The sequence below is a fragment of the Bos indicus x Bos taurus genome, chromosome 10 (genome assembly GCF_003369695.1).
Source record: "Bos indicus x Bos taurus breed Angus x Brahman F1 hybrid chromosome 10, Bos_hybrid_MaternalHap_v2.0, whole genome shotgun sequence".
Taxonomy (NCBI): Eukaryota; Metazoa; Chordata; class Mammalia; order Artiodactyla; family Bovidae; genus Bos; species Bos indicus x Bos taurus.
The window spans coordinates 30489929-30505924 of record NC_040085.1 but is presented as its reverse complement, the minus strand read 5'-3'; the positions used below and the strand labels follow the sequence as shown (position 1 = coordinate 30505924).

The following is a 15996-nucleotide window of genomic DNA, read 5'->3' as shown; positions in this document are numbered from 1 at the left end:
AAACATCAAGAAACTAAAAACTAGGCTAAGAACACAGATGAGATGACACTTTAGGAGTATTTTGAACAAAGTTAGGGCCTTTTAAAATCTCTTGCTTGACGTAAGTGCTTTTCTGATCATCCTTTTCTTACGATGCTTGTGATACAGAAGCCACTAACCCTCATTGTTCTTTACCCTGCTTTACTGGTGATGAGTTCAAGAAGGAATAGTATTTAGCTCAAAACTTTTGTGAATTCATTCTCACATACCTCCCTCCCCAGTGTGGGCTCTCACTGGACCTCCTTTCTTGTACAGTTTTGCAGGGGTTAGAGGGCAAGTCTCATACACATGAATCTTTTTTTTTTTCTTTTTAATCTTATTTTGCTTTGAAGACTAAAGACAAAAACCAGAATCTGTAGGAAATATACCATTGAGCCATCTTTCGGGGAGGCGGAACAGATTTTATACTATATCCAGTTAAATAACATGTTAAAAATGGTAATTGGCAGAAAGGGTACAGCATCCATTTCATTTCCTGTCCCAGTCTCTGAGAAACTGTTGTCATGGTAATGGTCTGCTTAGGTATTATATGAGTTAACTGGCTCACTACAACTCTAGTGAGCCAGCTAATTCATAGAAATTGAGGGCATTTCAGATTTTGCAGTTTAAAATATACAGAAGAATCTAAACATAAAGAGTTGTTTTGGAAAAAGTGATGTGTGTTTTTTTTTAAGTTTTAAACACTGTACTCTATTAAATGCTTAGAGAGCTTTGAATGGCTATTGATGAAGAATCTCCCAAACAGGAAGTTTCCAAAAACTCCTCCGCTAGATGTTAATTTGCAACTGCAGTATGTATATCATCATTTCCTGAAATCATGAGAGCTGCCAGCACCCTTGTGGAAAGCTCTGGAAAACCATTGTTTTCAGTTTTTTTCTGTATTTCCATCTGTGAAAATAGAATCCTTGTAATCTTAGCAATTGGTCTATAAGCACTGTGCCCTTTCATTTTAAGTGAGACAGTTTCTCTATATCTGAGTTTGATGTGTTCTTTAAGAGCAAAAGCGGAAAATTAATTTCTAAGTAATGACCTAACTTTAGCGTAAGTACTCTTTTTAATTCTGAATAGGACATGGAAAACAAAATATGGCCCCTTGTTAAATGGGCACATCTTTATCTGAGGGGAAAATACAGATAACAGTGTGTTCTCTGCTACACTGTGGCACGAAGTATGTCTCTGTGGGGCCTATCATACTGCTTTATGATTTTCACTTGAGACTTGCATGGTGCCAGAAGACTCTAACGAAGCCTACCTTCACTTGTGTGCATATTATGGTGCTGGCAGCAGGACACACAATTGCCAGTGCCTACGGAGTAATGAGATAGTGATAGTCCAGGACATGAGGCAGGGACAACAGAAGAGCAAAACCTGTGACCACTTTATTACCAAGTCACATCTCTCATTGTGTGGCGTTCTTTTTTTCTAATCTGTTTTAGGCCAAAATAGACTAAAAAAGTAATAAACCTTTTTTTCTGTACCACCCACCCACCCATATCCCACACAGTAGTGTCTAAGGTGTCTTTTATGTTCTTCTGTGTTAAGCACTAAATTTTTCTGTATCTAGCAATACCTAGCCCTTCATGTCATTGTGTGAAGGAAATGAGGCACTATGGTACCAAGGACCACCTGTACTGGGGAAGATCTAATAAAACCAATATTAAGAGAAAATAATCTAGAAAAGTATAGATGAGTGAAATGTACTAGGAGTAGTCAGGGTTTCTTAAAAGCTAAGGCTTGTGTATGTTGAGCATTTTAAACTAGTGAATTATTTTTTAAATCTGGGATCGGCTGTAGATCACCTTGATTTAGTGACTCCAAATGAGAATCCCATCTTAACCTAGCTGAGATAAGACAAATGAACACATCCTAATTTAGAAATGACGACCCCAGAAATAAAATTATCATTAGAAAAAAATTATCATTTTTTTCTAGAAAGGTATCTCAAGCAAAATAATGTGTTTAAAAGACTCCCTATAGTGACTGTTGTATCCCTTTCTTATTAATAGGTACAGTGCTGAAGAGAAAATAATTGAAGGAAATAGTCATTCTTTTCATCTCTTACCTGTTGGATTTTGCCATTTAAGAATACTGAAAATGAGGTTGACTTTAAGAGATTCTTAACTGAGATACTGTTTAGATACTGGTCTTTAAAAGTTAGTAAAGAATTCAAAAGTCTTTAGGCCCGCCACTGCTGCCATCTCAGCCACCTGGCTGGTGGTGGACACTGCAGCTAGCAGCCTTGAAATACTACAGATGAGCAGCAGTTGCTAGGCTTGTGTCATCTTCACCCCCGGAGGGGCAAGAACTGTTACTAATAGTCAGAAGTGAACTTCCAAAAAAACACAAGAAAATTGGCTATATATACGTGTGTGTATATATTCTTTTTTTTTTTTTTTTAACCTTCAACTATGTGTCAGCAATAAGGTTTTTTTATAATTGATCCTAGCTTGTCAGTATTCAATATTGAAAGAACAGGGTGACACCTCATCTATTTATCTTCATAATGATCCTCAGGCATTCAGATGATAATGAAGATAAATACGTAGAAAGGTGGATAAATCTCAGTGCAGATGCTAGCGAACATAAAGAGAATACAAATATTATTGAAAAATGATATCAGAAGATTAACCTTATTTCCTGGTTAATGATTGGACCTCAACATCTGGAGAAAATTACCAAACCTGTCAAAGCTACATGAGTCCAACATCATAATAAAGGGTTGTAAAGATTTCCGAACTGTGTGATTAGAAGTCACTAAAGGCATCCCTGGAAGAAGCACATGCTGGAATCAAGATTGCCGGGAGAAATATCAATAACCTCAGATATGCAGATGACATCACCCTTATGGCGGAAAGTGAAGAGGTACTAAAAAGCCTCTTGATAAAGGTGAAAGAGGAGAGTGAAAAAGTTGGATTAAAACTCAACATTCAGAAAATGAAGATCATGGCATCTGGTCCCATCACTTCATGGGAAATAGATGGAGAAACAGTGGAAACAGTGTCAGACTTTATATTTGGGGCTCCAAAATCACTGCAGATGGTGACTGCAGCCATGAAATTAAAAGACGCTTACTCCTTGGAAGAAAGTTATGACCAACCTAGATAGCACATTGAAAAGCAGAGATATTACTTTGCCAACAAAGGTCCATCTAGTCAAGGCTATGGTTTTTCCATGGTGGTCATGTATGGATGTGAGAGTTGGACTGTGAAGAAAGCTGAGCACCAAAGAATTGATGCTTTTGAACTGTGGTGTTGGAGAAGACTCTTGAGAGTCCCTTGGACTGCAAGGAGATCCAACCAGTCCATTCTGAAGGAGATCAGCCCTGGGATTTCTTTGGAAGGAATGATGCTAAAGCTGAAACTCCAGTACTTTGGCCACCTCATGTGAAGAGTTGACTCATTGGAAAAGGCTCTGATGCTGGGAGGCATTGGAGGCAGGAGGAGAAGGGGACAACAGAGGATGAGATGGCTGGATGGCATCACTGACTCGATGGACGTGAGTTTGAGTGAACTCCGGGAGTTGGTGATGGACAGGGAGGCCTGGTGTGCTGCGATTCATGGGGTCGCAAAGAGTTGGACACGACTGAGCAACTGAACTGAACTGAAAGGCATCCCAGCAGTTAAAGCCTTTCAGTTTGTTCATGACTGTTATTTAGAAGATGCTGATTGCTTCTTTAAAGTAGATTATGATGCACCTGTCTTACTAGACACTTGAGGTGGAGTCTTTCAAACTGTGATCCTGAAGAATCCATGTACTTTAGGAGAAGATACGTACAAAGAGGCTTTGAGGAGATTTGGTTGGAATTACAAACTGTTATTCTCCTGCAGTTGGAATTACAACTGTTATTCTCCTGCAGTGGGTCCTGGTTACTGTTCTTCTTGCAGTTTTTTGTATTATCTTCATTCATATGGTTATTTGTTATGGTTATTTGTATACTGATTTGCCTTGAGAAACGAATAAGACAGATAAATGAAATAATCAAGAACGAAGATCCAAAGATAAAGTGTCTTAACACTGAACTGAAGAAGGAACTGCATCTACAATATATAATACTCTAATCCCACTGACTGCTTCTTTGTATGTGAACGTTCCATACTTAAAAAAATCTTTCATATGAATGACTGCAAACTGAAGCTTTAACATGAGCTTTAAGTCTCTTAAAATGAATTCATACAGTAATGTAAGTAAAGGATTTAATTTTTTAAATGGTAGTTAGAGAAACTAAAGAGACTGTTCCTTGTTCCTGACCACTTGTATTGATGTCTCCAAATAAATAGAACATCTAACCTTGCTAGAACTATACTGCATTGTTAGTACACGCATGTAATACTAAACTCATCTGCCTAAATGAATTTGGGAGGAAATATTGTTGGTCATCGTCTTTAACTCAAAATACGGGTTTGTATCGACAGTTTAACAATGAACCAATTTTTCCTTGAGATACACAAAATGTTGTTTTGTCTAATGAAAATTTTGCTGTAGCTATTGATAATAAACAGTATTCACTTCCAGAAAAAGGTAGAATTAGAGATGACATTTACTTAAAGTACACTGATAAAAGCACATTTTGAAATTAGCATGAACCTTGACTGTGACTTTTTTTCGGTGTTGCTTACATTAAGCAATTGTCAGTAGCACTAATTTGCATCTTTGTTTTGTAGTCTCTGGTTTTCAGCAGCCACTGTAAAGCAGTGAGTGGCTACTCAGACCAGGTCATCCATCAGCGGAGATCAGCTACCTCCTCGCTTCGTTGCTGCCTGCTCACTGAGCTGCCATCTTTTTTGTGTGTGGCCAGTCCACGAGTAAGTGCCGCAGTAAGGAAGCAATAAAATAGGTGGTGTTTAAAGAAATAAACAAGTTTTCAAGGGGTCCATGTCTTGACAAGAATGCTCAGTATTTAGAAAGAGGATCTGTGGTCCTAGCTTTCCTAAGACAGTATCCCTCACTTTGAATTGTGTTGGTTTGAGAACCACTGTATGGCAGCTAGAAGTGGCTTCTTTCTCTGATGTTGCATCTGTGTAGTTCCTCTTAGTTAGTCCGGGGTTCTAAACTACCATGGGAGCAGGCCGTCTGTCAGGTGGATTACCACCCAGTAGCAGGGACAGGGACAGTGGAATATTTGAAAAGGAAAGGGAGCCATTTGTCACCTGTGTTGAAGTTTTTGAAGGTTTTTCAGAGGCTGGGGCCAGATTGGGAGGGAGATTTGATCTGGCCTTATCACCTTGGTATAGACTCCATATAACAAAGGGAAACCTAACACTCCAGCATCAAGAAACTTCTTAGCTTTCTTCAGCAGCCCTGCCTGGACTGTCCTTCACAAGTATGTTCCCTCTGAAAAATGACTATTGTGCCATATCTTCCATTCAGTAGTTGTAGTCTTACTTGTAGATTGGGAGTAATTTCTATTGTGGCTTCAACTTTAAACAGCTGTTAGATCCTTCCTAATACCCTGTTTGTCAAAACAGGGCCCTCTGGTGATAGCTGACAGTGTCGCTGCAAAGGCTTTCCCGGAACACTGCAGCTGTTTACTTTGCTTACATCTTCCACTCTTTCATGTCTTTCTAATCAGAGCCAGGCAGAAGCTCTCTTAAAACCACAAAGAAGTACATGAAGGGAGAGGGGCAAAGTAAAGATGTGGCCAGGCTGCTGTTAGAGCGAAAACTAGCTTCTGTCTTTCCAGCTTGTTTCCATTTGCTTTAAGGGGCAGCTTTCAGTTAGCCCAGGACACACTTAAGAGGTTGACTTTTCTTACCCTTCTGTGTTTTTAATCTTGTTTTCACCACTTATCCTAGCAAGACTACTGTTTTCACAGTTCCATTCAAAGAAGGTGAAGACTTTAAATCTTCTTTGTGATGTTTTTCTACCACTGTTTATATAAGCTTACATCCTTACTTCATTAAGTTATCAAAGGTCAGAATCTGGCATGAGGTCCAAAGAAAGATGACAGGTGGAAATGAGATGATAGTACTGAGGCCCGTTGATTCCTGCCTGCCTGAATTTCTTTGCTGATCCTGTTCTACACAAACGTGATTCTCTTCCCGTGATCAACTTTGTTTGATTTATACTGATTATCCAGAAAGTATTTGGGTTTTGTATGTACCCACTTCTTCCAAAGCATTCTTGGTATTTGAAGCTTAAATTGATGTAGGGAAAAGCACTTTTTCTAGGCAACATTTAAAGCCAAGTGCTTACATAGAAAGCAGCCTTCAGGCTTCATAGTTGTGTAGTTGTTTCCTTTTTTCCTTCTAATCTGTAATGTATACAAAGAGACCTATAAGAGGAAGTCTAGATTTTTGAGAGAGGGTTGTCAGGACATTTTTACTTCTCATATTCCCCATGTTTTATGGAGCCAATAAAGAGTGAACTGCCCTGGACCGTAATTGCATTTATGGACATAAAATTTTTCATTTATACCACTTGGAGCTCTGTAGCCAACCACTCTGAAGAATAACCCCACTTTCCTGACATATTTACACATAAAAATTCCCACTATTCTACTTAAGTATTATTTCTGAGGAGGCTGAAGTCTGAACTATCATGTCTGGTACTGATATTTCCCTAAAAAGCCCCTAAAAAGCAGTAGTAACTTGAAGAAGACTATAATCGTGTAAAGGTATGGGGGCAAGCAGGAAGCAAGAGAAAGCTTTTCTCATCTGGCTGAAGGGTTCCTCTCCAGCACCCTTGCCTTTTCTGCCCTTCTCCCCATACTTGTTTGTAGAGTTTCTTCAGTAGCTTGTGCTAAATCTGAAATGGGAGTAATCACACCATAATTACAAGGACGGGAAGAAAAGTTTTTAACATGTCTGAATGTTTTATACATGTCTTCAGATCAGGCCTGGGGTGTGAGTAAGGCAATATTTCCTGAGAGATTTTAATTATATTGATTTCAAACCTATCTGTGATGGAGAGAAACTGATTTCCTTTGAAGCCTCAACCCTGGCCTTGAGTTAAGACAAATTAATTTCCATGGCACATGCTATGAAAACTTTAGGGTCAGTTCAGGATGAACTGTGTCACTAAGGAAGGAATTATCATTAGCTGAGGAAATCGTTCTGCAAGGTTAATAAACTAAGACCCTGGGAATTCATCATACCAAAAAACTAAAGTGCTTGGAGCGGTCACGCTTCTTAGAGCTAGAGCAGGAATCTACATGTCCTCAGGAAGGACGCGCTGAATGCTTGAGGAGGCAGCCCCTAAAGATACTAGAGTTTAGAAAGTTAATGAAGCAACACCAGGGGTCAGCTCATGTGAGACGAAAGGGAGTGTGCATTTCCATTTGTGGGGAGGCAGGAATGGTATGTCATACTTCATCTCCCCTGCTTCTGAGCAGTTGGGAAAGCTGCTTGGGGTGGGCAGAATGGGTGGAGGTGGGCTGTTTAGGATACAGCTGACTTGGAAGGCATAATTTAAGTAGAAATGGACATGTTTGCCTCCTTTTGGACCTCGTGGGTTTACTGCTTATGTACTTAAAGCATGATATTCTGTGATTCTGTATATATCTTGATTCAGGGCTCCTGCCAAGTAAGCTTAACGAAACATTAAAAAATATTTCACTACGAGCTGTGCCCTCGGAATCTCCTAGTTTTTAATCCTGAATTTGGAAGGCTATCAGCAAAATGAAATTGGAAAACAGGAGAACGTTTGTAACTTTAAAAAGTTGTTTTGTTTTTAAACTGTAAAAGAGTGACTAGAAATGAGTCCAGACAGGAAAAACATTCTTTCCTGTGTCAACTGTTTTCACCTTGTTCCTTTATGATTTTCTAGCTTTTGACTTTTCACCTCAAGAACATGGGCCCAAAGTTTTTATATAATTCCAATGTAAGTTCTGCTTTTCTTAAAAAAAAAAAAAATAGCAAGGGAGAAGGGGGAGGAAGGAAAGGATTGGGAGTTTGGAATTAGCAGATGTAAATTATTTTATACATAGGATGGATAAACAGCAAGGGCCAACTGTATAGCACAGGAGCTGTATTCAATATCCTGTGATAAACCATAATGGAAAAGAATATATATATATATGTATAACTGAGTCACTTTGCTATATAGCAGAAATTAATACAACATTATAAATCAACTATACTTCAGTAAAATTTAAAGAAAATTAAAGTGGTCATCTTTGAGTGTAAAATTTTTAATCATCTGCTTTGTGTTTTCAGTCTTTATTTGCCTATGTTCAGCTTTCAGTGGGAAAAAATGAATAACTTGAAAGCAAGAGAACAAACTCCTTTTGCAGTGGGTAAATGTGATATGAGATTACCAAAACCTGTTCTAACACTGTCTATGTAAATTTATTTATGCCTGCGCCTTTCTAGGTTTGGGGGTTTCCCTGGTAGCTCAGCTGGTAAAGAATCTGCCTGCAATATGGGAGATCTGGGTTCTATCCCTGGTTTGGGAAGATCCCTGGAGAAGGGAATGGTTACCCCCAACTCCAGTATTCTGGCCTGGAGAATTCCATGAACTGAATAGTCCATGAGATTGCAAAGAGTTGGACATAACCGAGCGACTTTCACTTCACACTTCTAGGTTTTGGAGTGCGGGGTCTCAGCCGGCTACCCAGTGTAGTTTTGCATCTGGACCATAGATGGCACTGCTTCCTAGCAAACTCAGTTTAGCTTCATCTGCATGCCCGAGTAGTGTACTCTTTGGTAAATTGGTAAATGATGTTCTTTCTCCAGTTTTGGTATCCTCTGGTTAAATCCTCATGGCTCAGATGGTAAAGAATCTGCCTGCAATGTAAGAGACTGGGGTTCAATCCCTGGGTTAGGAAGATCCCCTGGAGAAGGGCATGGCAGCCCACTCTAGTATTCTTGCCTGGAGAATCCCATGGACAGAGGAACCTGGCGGGCTACGTTCCATAGAGTTGCAAAAAGTCGGACACAACTGAACGACTAACACTAGTACTACTAGTTTCCAGCAGAAACCAGTGGCCCCATAGTTAGCTATCTGTATGTTTATTTGTTCCAAGGCAGTATTTCTCAAGGTTTGGCTTTGTTGTTGTTCAGTTGCTAAGTCGTGACTCTGCGACCCCATAAACTGCACCATGCCAGGCTTCCCTGTCCTTCACCATCTTCTGGAGTTTGCTCAGACACATGTCCCTTGAGTCGGTGAATGCCATCCAACCATTTTGTCTTCCGTTGCCCCCTTCTCCTCCTGCCATGAACAGTATGAGGTGCTTGGGTGCGTGTCAAAAACCTAGAACTAATGACTCCTCCCTTAGACCTGTATCAAAATCTGCACATTAGATAAGCTCCCAAGAAGGTTCTTTTGACAACCATTGCCCTAAATATTGATGAGCATAAAAATAGAGAAGTTAGTAGCAAGGTAGATTTTCGTAAATGTTTAACTTCTAAAAAATAATAGAAACAATAATACTTTATAACTAGGTACAGTACTTTATGTTCTGATCTCTCCGATCTCTCTGCCCTTGTTCCTTCTAGCCACATTCTTCCTATCTCTTGGTCTAGCTCCATGACTCTTCTGAGCAATTTTCTGCTAATAATGAGACTTTAGCCTTTTTATCAACCTGGGCTTACACATAATCAAAACCTCCAAATTTTAACAAAAGGAACCTCAGACTTCTTATCAGGTGATTCACAGACAATTGAATGCATAGTTGCTTATTAGCGTGGGAATAGACTCAGGGCATTAAAAAATAAGTGAAGTTTTTAAATTGACAGACTTCTGTTGGGGGTTAGCATTTGAATTTAGATCCATCTTGTGGTGGGATAAAAATTTGTGCAAAGCCTCTGCCCTAGCCCAGAAATGAATTCACTACTCTCTGCCAACTGCTTTCTCTGTTCCCTACCACCTAGTGCTCCCCACAGCTTATATCCTGAAAGAAAGACTCTGTTATCTTCCATTGGGTTTGTCAGTCAGCAGCCTGGTCAGGGAAGAGGAAAAACAAATGTTGATAAACTTGGGCGATGTGCCACAGAAGCGTTGAAGACAGCTTCCGATGCGCCAGGAGAATACTCTTCAGTTCTTTAATGATGGCTGTCTCACACTCCCTTTGTGGCCTCACCACACTGTGTATGGCTTATAGAACTTTGCCAAAAGCACTGTGGCAGTGAAGGGAGATGGCAGAGTGACTCTTGCTATAGAATTACTCCTGACCTAGTATCCCAGATATCTCCAAACTCCAGCAGTCTCTGGATCCTTAGTTTGTTGTAAGTTCATGTAATGGAGATTGGCCTTTTACCTGGGGAACCTCACTAAGTCAGTTATTAAGTTTGTCAGAGCAGGGAAGTTAAAACCACTACCTAAGAATTATCCACATAAATCTGATTTCAAAGTCAAAGTTCCCAAAGGACTTAGTGCGTGTGGAAAATGTGAAAGAACCATCTTACGTGAATCTTTGCCTGCAGGTCACCGCAGTGCCATTGGATTCTTACTGCAATGACCGAAGTGCAGAATATGAGCGGCGAGTGTTGAAGGAAGGAGGGAGCCTGGCAGCCAAGCAGTGTTTGTTGAATGGGGCCCCTGAACTGGCAGCAGACTGGCTAAATCGACGGTCCCAGTTCTTTCCAGAACCAGCTGGAGGACTGTGGAGCATTAGGCCTCAGAATGGCTGGTCTTTCATCAGAATTCCAGGTGAGTTCTCCTTTCTCTTGGCATATGTTCATTCTTTGGCAAGGGAAGAACCAGGGTGTTAACTTCATGCAGTGGTTTCAAATATTTGGAATTCAAGAGTTCTTAGTGTTTCTATTTCCTCTTTTACCCTTAGTGACTATAGGTAAGAATACTTAAGTAATGTGTGACTTGACTGGAAAGAGAAATCTATTTTAGATTTCTGCCTAAATACTCTCTTTTGACAAAAGAAAGGAATACCACTCTTTGGGGGCCAGGAGCCGGGGTTGGGGCGGGGATGGGGCTGCAGTGCAGGGAGTGTAGGAAAATAAATGTGGTAGGAAAGGCTTTAGGTCGAATGAGTACAGTTGTCTTGTGCCCTTGCCAGTGGAATGAATGAGAATGTCGTCACTTGCAGAAAGCCTAGTTTAAGTAGCATAAACAGTGTTCTGCACGAAGCACTAGAGATCTGAATGATAACCAGAAGAAAAACAGTGTTCTGTGCCAAAATGCTAGCGGATTCCCAGACCTCCTAGGGTCAGGGTTGAGGGTTGAAAGGAAACTAGGTTTTCATCTTCGTTTTAGTGAGACTACTTTTAAGGAAACTGAATACAGGATTCATAGGCTTATGTTCTTTGTTACACCTGCTGGCACACTGAAGTAGGAGCTTAAAGCTTCCACGTTTGTTTCAGTTGTCCAGCTTCTCTGCCACTTTGAGTGTGTTCATCTTCCAGACATATGAAGGAAGTAAACTAGAGTTAAGTGTTCAAAACAAAGGTTCTGCTGTTTCTAATAGGTAACTGGGTTCTAGGCTTTAAGGCCTGGCTTTTCCATTTAATGTTAACTTTGTCAAGTGTTGAGGGACTTTGGGTCAACCTGTTAGTTGCTTTGGGGGTGCTTTGAACTGGAAGATACCGTTTTGTATATACAAGAGCAGTATTTATATGACTTCATATCTGACTTAAATTAGATGAAAGCAGTGGGTGCAGGTCTGTTGTTGGAAAATAAGGGGAAGCTCAGGTATAAAGCAGACCTGGATGGTAGTAGGAATAGAGGAATAGAATCCAGCGGGTTTGGAAACCACAGAGTCCCAGGCAGAAGATGGGCACAGGTGTTGAAAGAAACAAGATAAGACCTTATTTCTCCTTTCTCCCTTCTTCATTCTGACTCCCAAGTTCCCAGTACACAAGGAGAAGGCTTATTGCTGGCGCTGTGGGAATCTCTTGTGGCTTTTCCTGTTCTTTGAAAGAAAAATGGACCTTGTTTAAATAGCAGGAAGTGTCTGAGTTCTTTTCGCATCGATAAAAAGCACCAGCCTCACTGGCTGTTTACTGTGAGAACCAACCAGCTCCTCACTGACCCCATTGTGCTCAGTAGACTGGCTGGGCAGGGCAGTGGGGGGTGGAGGGGGTCACTGGAACCTGTATTTTATCTCTCTTTCCTCTGTACTTTTACATTTTCTGTTTCCCTGGGAAGAGTTGGTTTCATTATATTCCTTGCAAGACTGATCAAGAATCTCCTGGATTTCACACCTTGAATGTGTCTCTGTGTTTCACCAAGAGAAGTATGTACAGTCCCTTCAAAAGTCTCCTCTCTTTGGAAAAAGGAGATTGTCTTTTACCTGTTATCCTAATTTTACTGCCATTGGATACATTAATTTGTCGGTGACCCAACATCTTATACTGTGGTCAGTAAGAGCTTGTGTCTAAGTGAAAATACTATAAGGTTGCATTTCAGGATTGTAGGAAAGATTGCAAGATGGTAGCGTAGGTCTGTTCATCTCACCATTTTTTGAGCTTCTGTTTTAAAGAAGGGGCTGGGCTCAGGTTTGACTTGGCAGAATCACTCTATTTTCTTGGGAATTGTGCTCTTCTTGACTCTATGCCCTGCTTAGCTACAGGTGGTATTTTTGTCCAGGGCAACTTTGGTAGCTCCTGAAAATTGAGTAATGGATGTCAGGCCCAGAAGGCACTGGTATGTGCCATGGAAGAAAACATTTTTCTGCTTAAGTGTTTTAAGGGTGTTGCTGGTCACTTTCTTTTTGATCTTTTCCTTCAGGCAAGTCCAAAGAAATCAGTCCATCCACTTCCATCTCCCCCGCCTAAGCAGTAACAAGCTAACATTAGGTACAGTTTCTTGCTGCTTTTAGGTTCATCAGAGTTCTCTTCTAAGTGTATATGTACATCTTCATCTTTGAGTTTTCCTAATCCTAGCATCAGTGCGTTCTGCTTAGCAAAGTAAAGTAGATGTGAGAAGCAGGAATGTGTGAAAATCATCGAATCGTGATTTTGAGATGAATTGAAACTTCTCAAAATTCACACACAAGACAGATTTGTATATGCTTAAATATTTGTCTTGAGGGAGTATATGCGAGTGGAAAGAGGAGATAAGCAAGCTGCAGAAATCTGATGCTCTTAGCTTGCCCACTCTTACTCAGTGACTGAAAAATATATGGGTTTCTTTTTTTTCCCCTTCCTGTGCTTTTAATGAGAAACAAGGAAACTTATTGTCTGAAGCTGATTGGTACCTCTGTGGGGAATGTTTAGGAGCTATCAAAATTGAGGGACCCCAGGGAACCCAATTAAAAGAGAAGGGTAATTGTGACAAGGAGAAACCCTTGGAGTTGTTATGAAAGCATTGCCTGCCTGATCAGACTGGGAATTTATACAGGCCTCCTTGTCTGGTGCCAGCAAGAGGGCTTAGCAGTCAGTTCTGTCCCAGCTGCAGTCATTTGATTGTGTTGGTCAAGAGACCAACAAAAAGGAGAGCATTTCAATAATCTAAACAGGACCAAACAAAGAGACTGAACAAAGGTGTGTGCCACAGCGTCAGGGAGTGGGGGTAGGGAGAGAAATGTGGCCTGGCAATGTTCCGAAGGTGGGAAAAGGCAGGCTGTAGCGCAGAGGAGTAAACATCCAGGACCTGTGGCTTTGTAGCAAAAACAGAGTGGCTGATGATTTGTTGTGATGCTGTCAGCACATCCGTTCTCATTCAGTTTATACAATCAGTTGTGCACTTGGCAGATAGTGGCGAGAACAGAGAAATGACCATTGAAAACTTTTGGATTGCTCTCAACAGTCAGCTTCTGTAGTTCAGAGGAAAAAAACCATGGGTTCAAACCTAGAAACTAAAAGTAGACAATATGGTTTTCTTAACAGTTTTCTTGTTTTATTTTTAGTAGTTGTGTATGTGATATTTCTAGCCGTTCTGTCTCCCTTCTTATGTCCCACATCCACTTCCAAATATACTCTTACCTCTCTCATCCCCCTAAGTTTCATCTCTTCCCCTCCTAATATCAGCAATTGTTAGGGCATGTTTATGGACCAGTCTGCAAACAGGAAACTCTACTTCCTGAAATGTGATGGGAGTTGAATGATACTGAATGGATAAGATGAAAATTTCTGAGTTAAGTGTTCTCTAAAGATCTCCAGCTGAAATGCCTTTTTTTTTTTTTTTTTTAATGGGAGGAGGAAGGAGGCACAAATTGGTGAGTGAGAGCAGCTTCCATTTCACAGAAACCCACATTCTTTCTGAAAAAGCTGAATAAGCCCTAGTGCCTTTATTAAATTACAGCTTAGGATAATGATATTTACCAGCCAACCTATTTGAAATCATCTGAAAGAGAGTGTTTTTTATTTTGTTTTGTTTTTTAGTGTATTTCTTGGTGTTTAAATGTCTTTAGGGGCAGGTAAGAACTTTATTTTCTTGGGCTCCAAAATCACTGCAGATGGTGACCGCAGCCATGAGATTAAAAGACGCTTGCTCCTTGGAAGAAAAGCTATGACCAACCTAGACAGCATAGACATTGCTTTGCTGACAAAGGTCCATCTAGTCAAAGCTATGGTTTTCCCAGTAGTCACGTATGGATGTGAGAATTGGACCATAAAGAAAGCTGAGTGATGAAGAATTGATGGTTTTGAACTGTGGTGTTAGAGAATACTCTTGAGAGTCCCTTGGACTGCAGAGAGATCAAACCAGTCAATCCTAAAAGAAATCAATCCTGAATATTCATTGGAATGACTGATGTTGAAGCTGAAACTCCCAATATTTTGGCCACCTGATGCGAAGAGCCAACTCATTGGAAAAGACCCTGATGATGGGAAAGATTGAAGGCAGGAGAAGGGGACGACAGAGGATGAGGTGGTTGGATGGCATCACTGACTCAATGGACATGAGTTTGAACAAGCTCTGGGACTTGGTGATGGACAGGGAAGCCTGGCGTGCTGCAGTCCATGGGATCGCAAAAAGTCAGACACGACTGAACTGAACTGAACTGAAGAGAAGCCCTTGTTTCTCTACATTCTCATGCCTTCAGGAGGTAAACCTTAATTTAGCCATAGAACTGGCAGAAAGAGATACCTAGAGATAGGATGAACAAAGGAAAAACAGACTTCTCAGGTCACTTAGAGCAGGTATGGCATGGATGTTACTCTTAGATGTCCACACGACCTGCTGCCTCTTGAATAAGAATGTGAAACAGGGAAATTTTCAGGTACCTTAGCTGCTTAGCAAATGTCTTATTGGGAACTGTCAGTTGGAAAGGGACCTCCCTCCCTCCTTCAGGGTGTGTCTTCCCAGAACACTACTGGATATGATTTTAAAGCACTTTGCATTCTTCTTGAGAGTACTTTCCTGCTCTCCTGATGGACAAGCATCCTGGCTGTAGTAATTTTGGCTGCATACAGCTTTGCAGTGAGTGATTTTGCTGCTTCAATTAAATACAATTTTCCACTTCCCTCTTTTCTTCTCCCTAGGCAAGGAGAGCCTCATCACTGACAGTGGAAAGCTGTATGCCCTTGATGTCCTGCTGACTCGGCTCAAGTCTCAAGGACATAGGGTCCTTATCTACTCCCAGATGACCAGGATGATAGACCTGCTGGAGGTAGGAGAAAGAATTGTGGGGACTAGGACACTTTGGCAGTTAACTCGCAAGAATCAGACGTGTATGGCTAACATCATTCTTCATGCTTTTACCATCTGTAAAGGCAGAGAAAGCAACTTCTGGTGGAGATGAAAGTGTGTAAAGGACTTCTTCCTCCTTCTTTATAGCAATGAAATAGAATCCTCTCTTCCCTCCCTTTACTAGGGAAGAAATTCCCTAATTTTCAGGTAGATCAGAGCCTAGGAATTTCTTGAAAAGTCCTCTGAAATTCCATATGGAAAACAAGATTTGGAGTTAGTTCTCTATTAGAGAGCAGCTGTTCTACCTGAGTTAGTGTAGTAATTCTCAACCTGATGACATTTTGCAGTCTTCTGGGGGAGCTTTAACAAATATGAATGTCTGGTCCCATCCTCAGAGATTCTTATGTTAAAAGTTGAGAACAAAGCCTAGGCATCAGGATATTTAAAAGCTCCCAAGGTGCTTCTAATATATAACCAAAGTTGGCAACCAGT

General features: G+C 40.7%; 1 protein-coding gene across 4 annotated transcripts in view; it reads left to right on the top strand.

Moving 5' to 3' along the window:
* INO80 (INO80 complex subunit) overlaps window positions 1-15996 on the top strand; it is a 123697-nt gene that overhangs the window by 75279 nt on the left and 32422 nt on the right. For 3 of the 4 annotated variants that reach the window (XM_027553582.1, XM_027553580.1, XM_027553581.1), the window contains 4 exons: window positions 4701-4841; window positions 7804-7857; window positions 10401-10626; window positions 15357-15484. In XM_027553582.1, coding sequence (XP_027409383.1) covers window positions 4701-4841; window positions 7804-7857; window positions 10401-10626; window positions 15357-15484 — 549 coding nt within the window. The remainder of the gene's footprint in view (window positions 1-4700; window positions 4842-7803; window positions 7858-10400; window positions 10627-15356; window positions 15485-15996) is intronic. The other variant, XM_027553583.1, reaches the window with a different exon arrangement.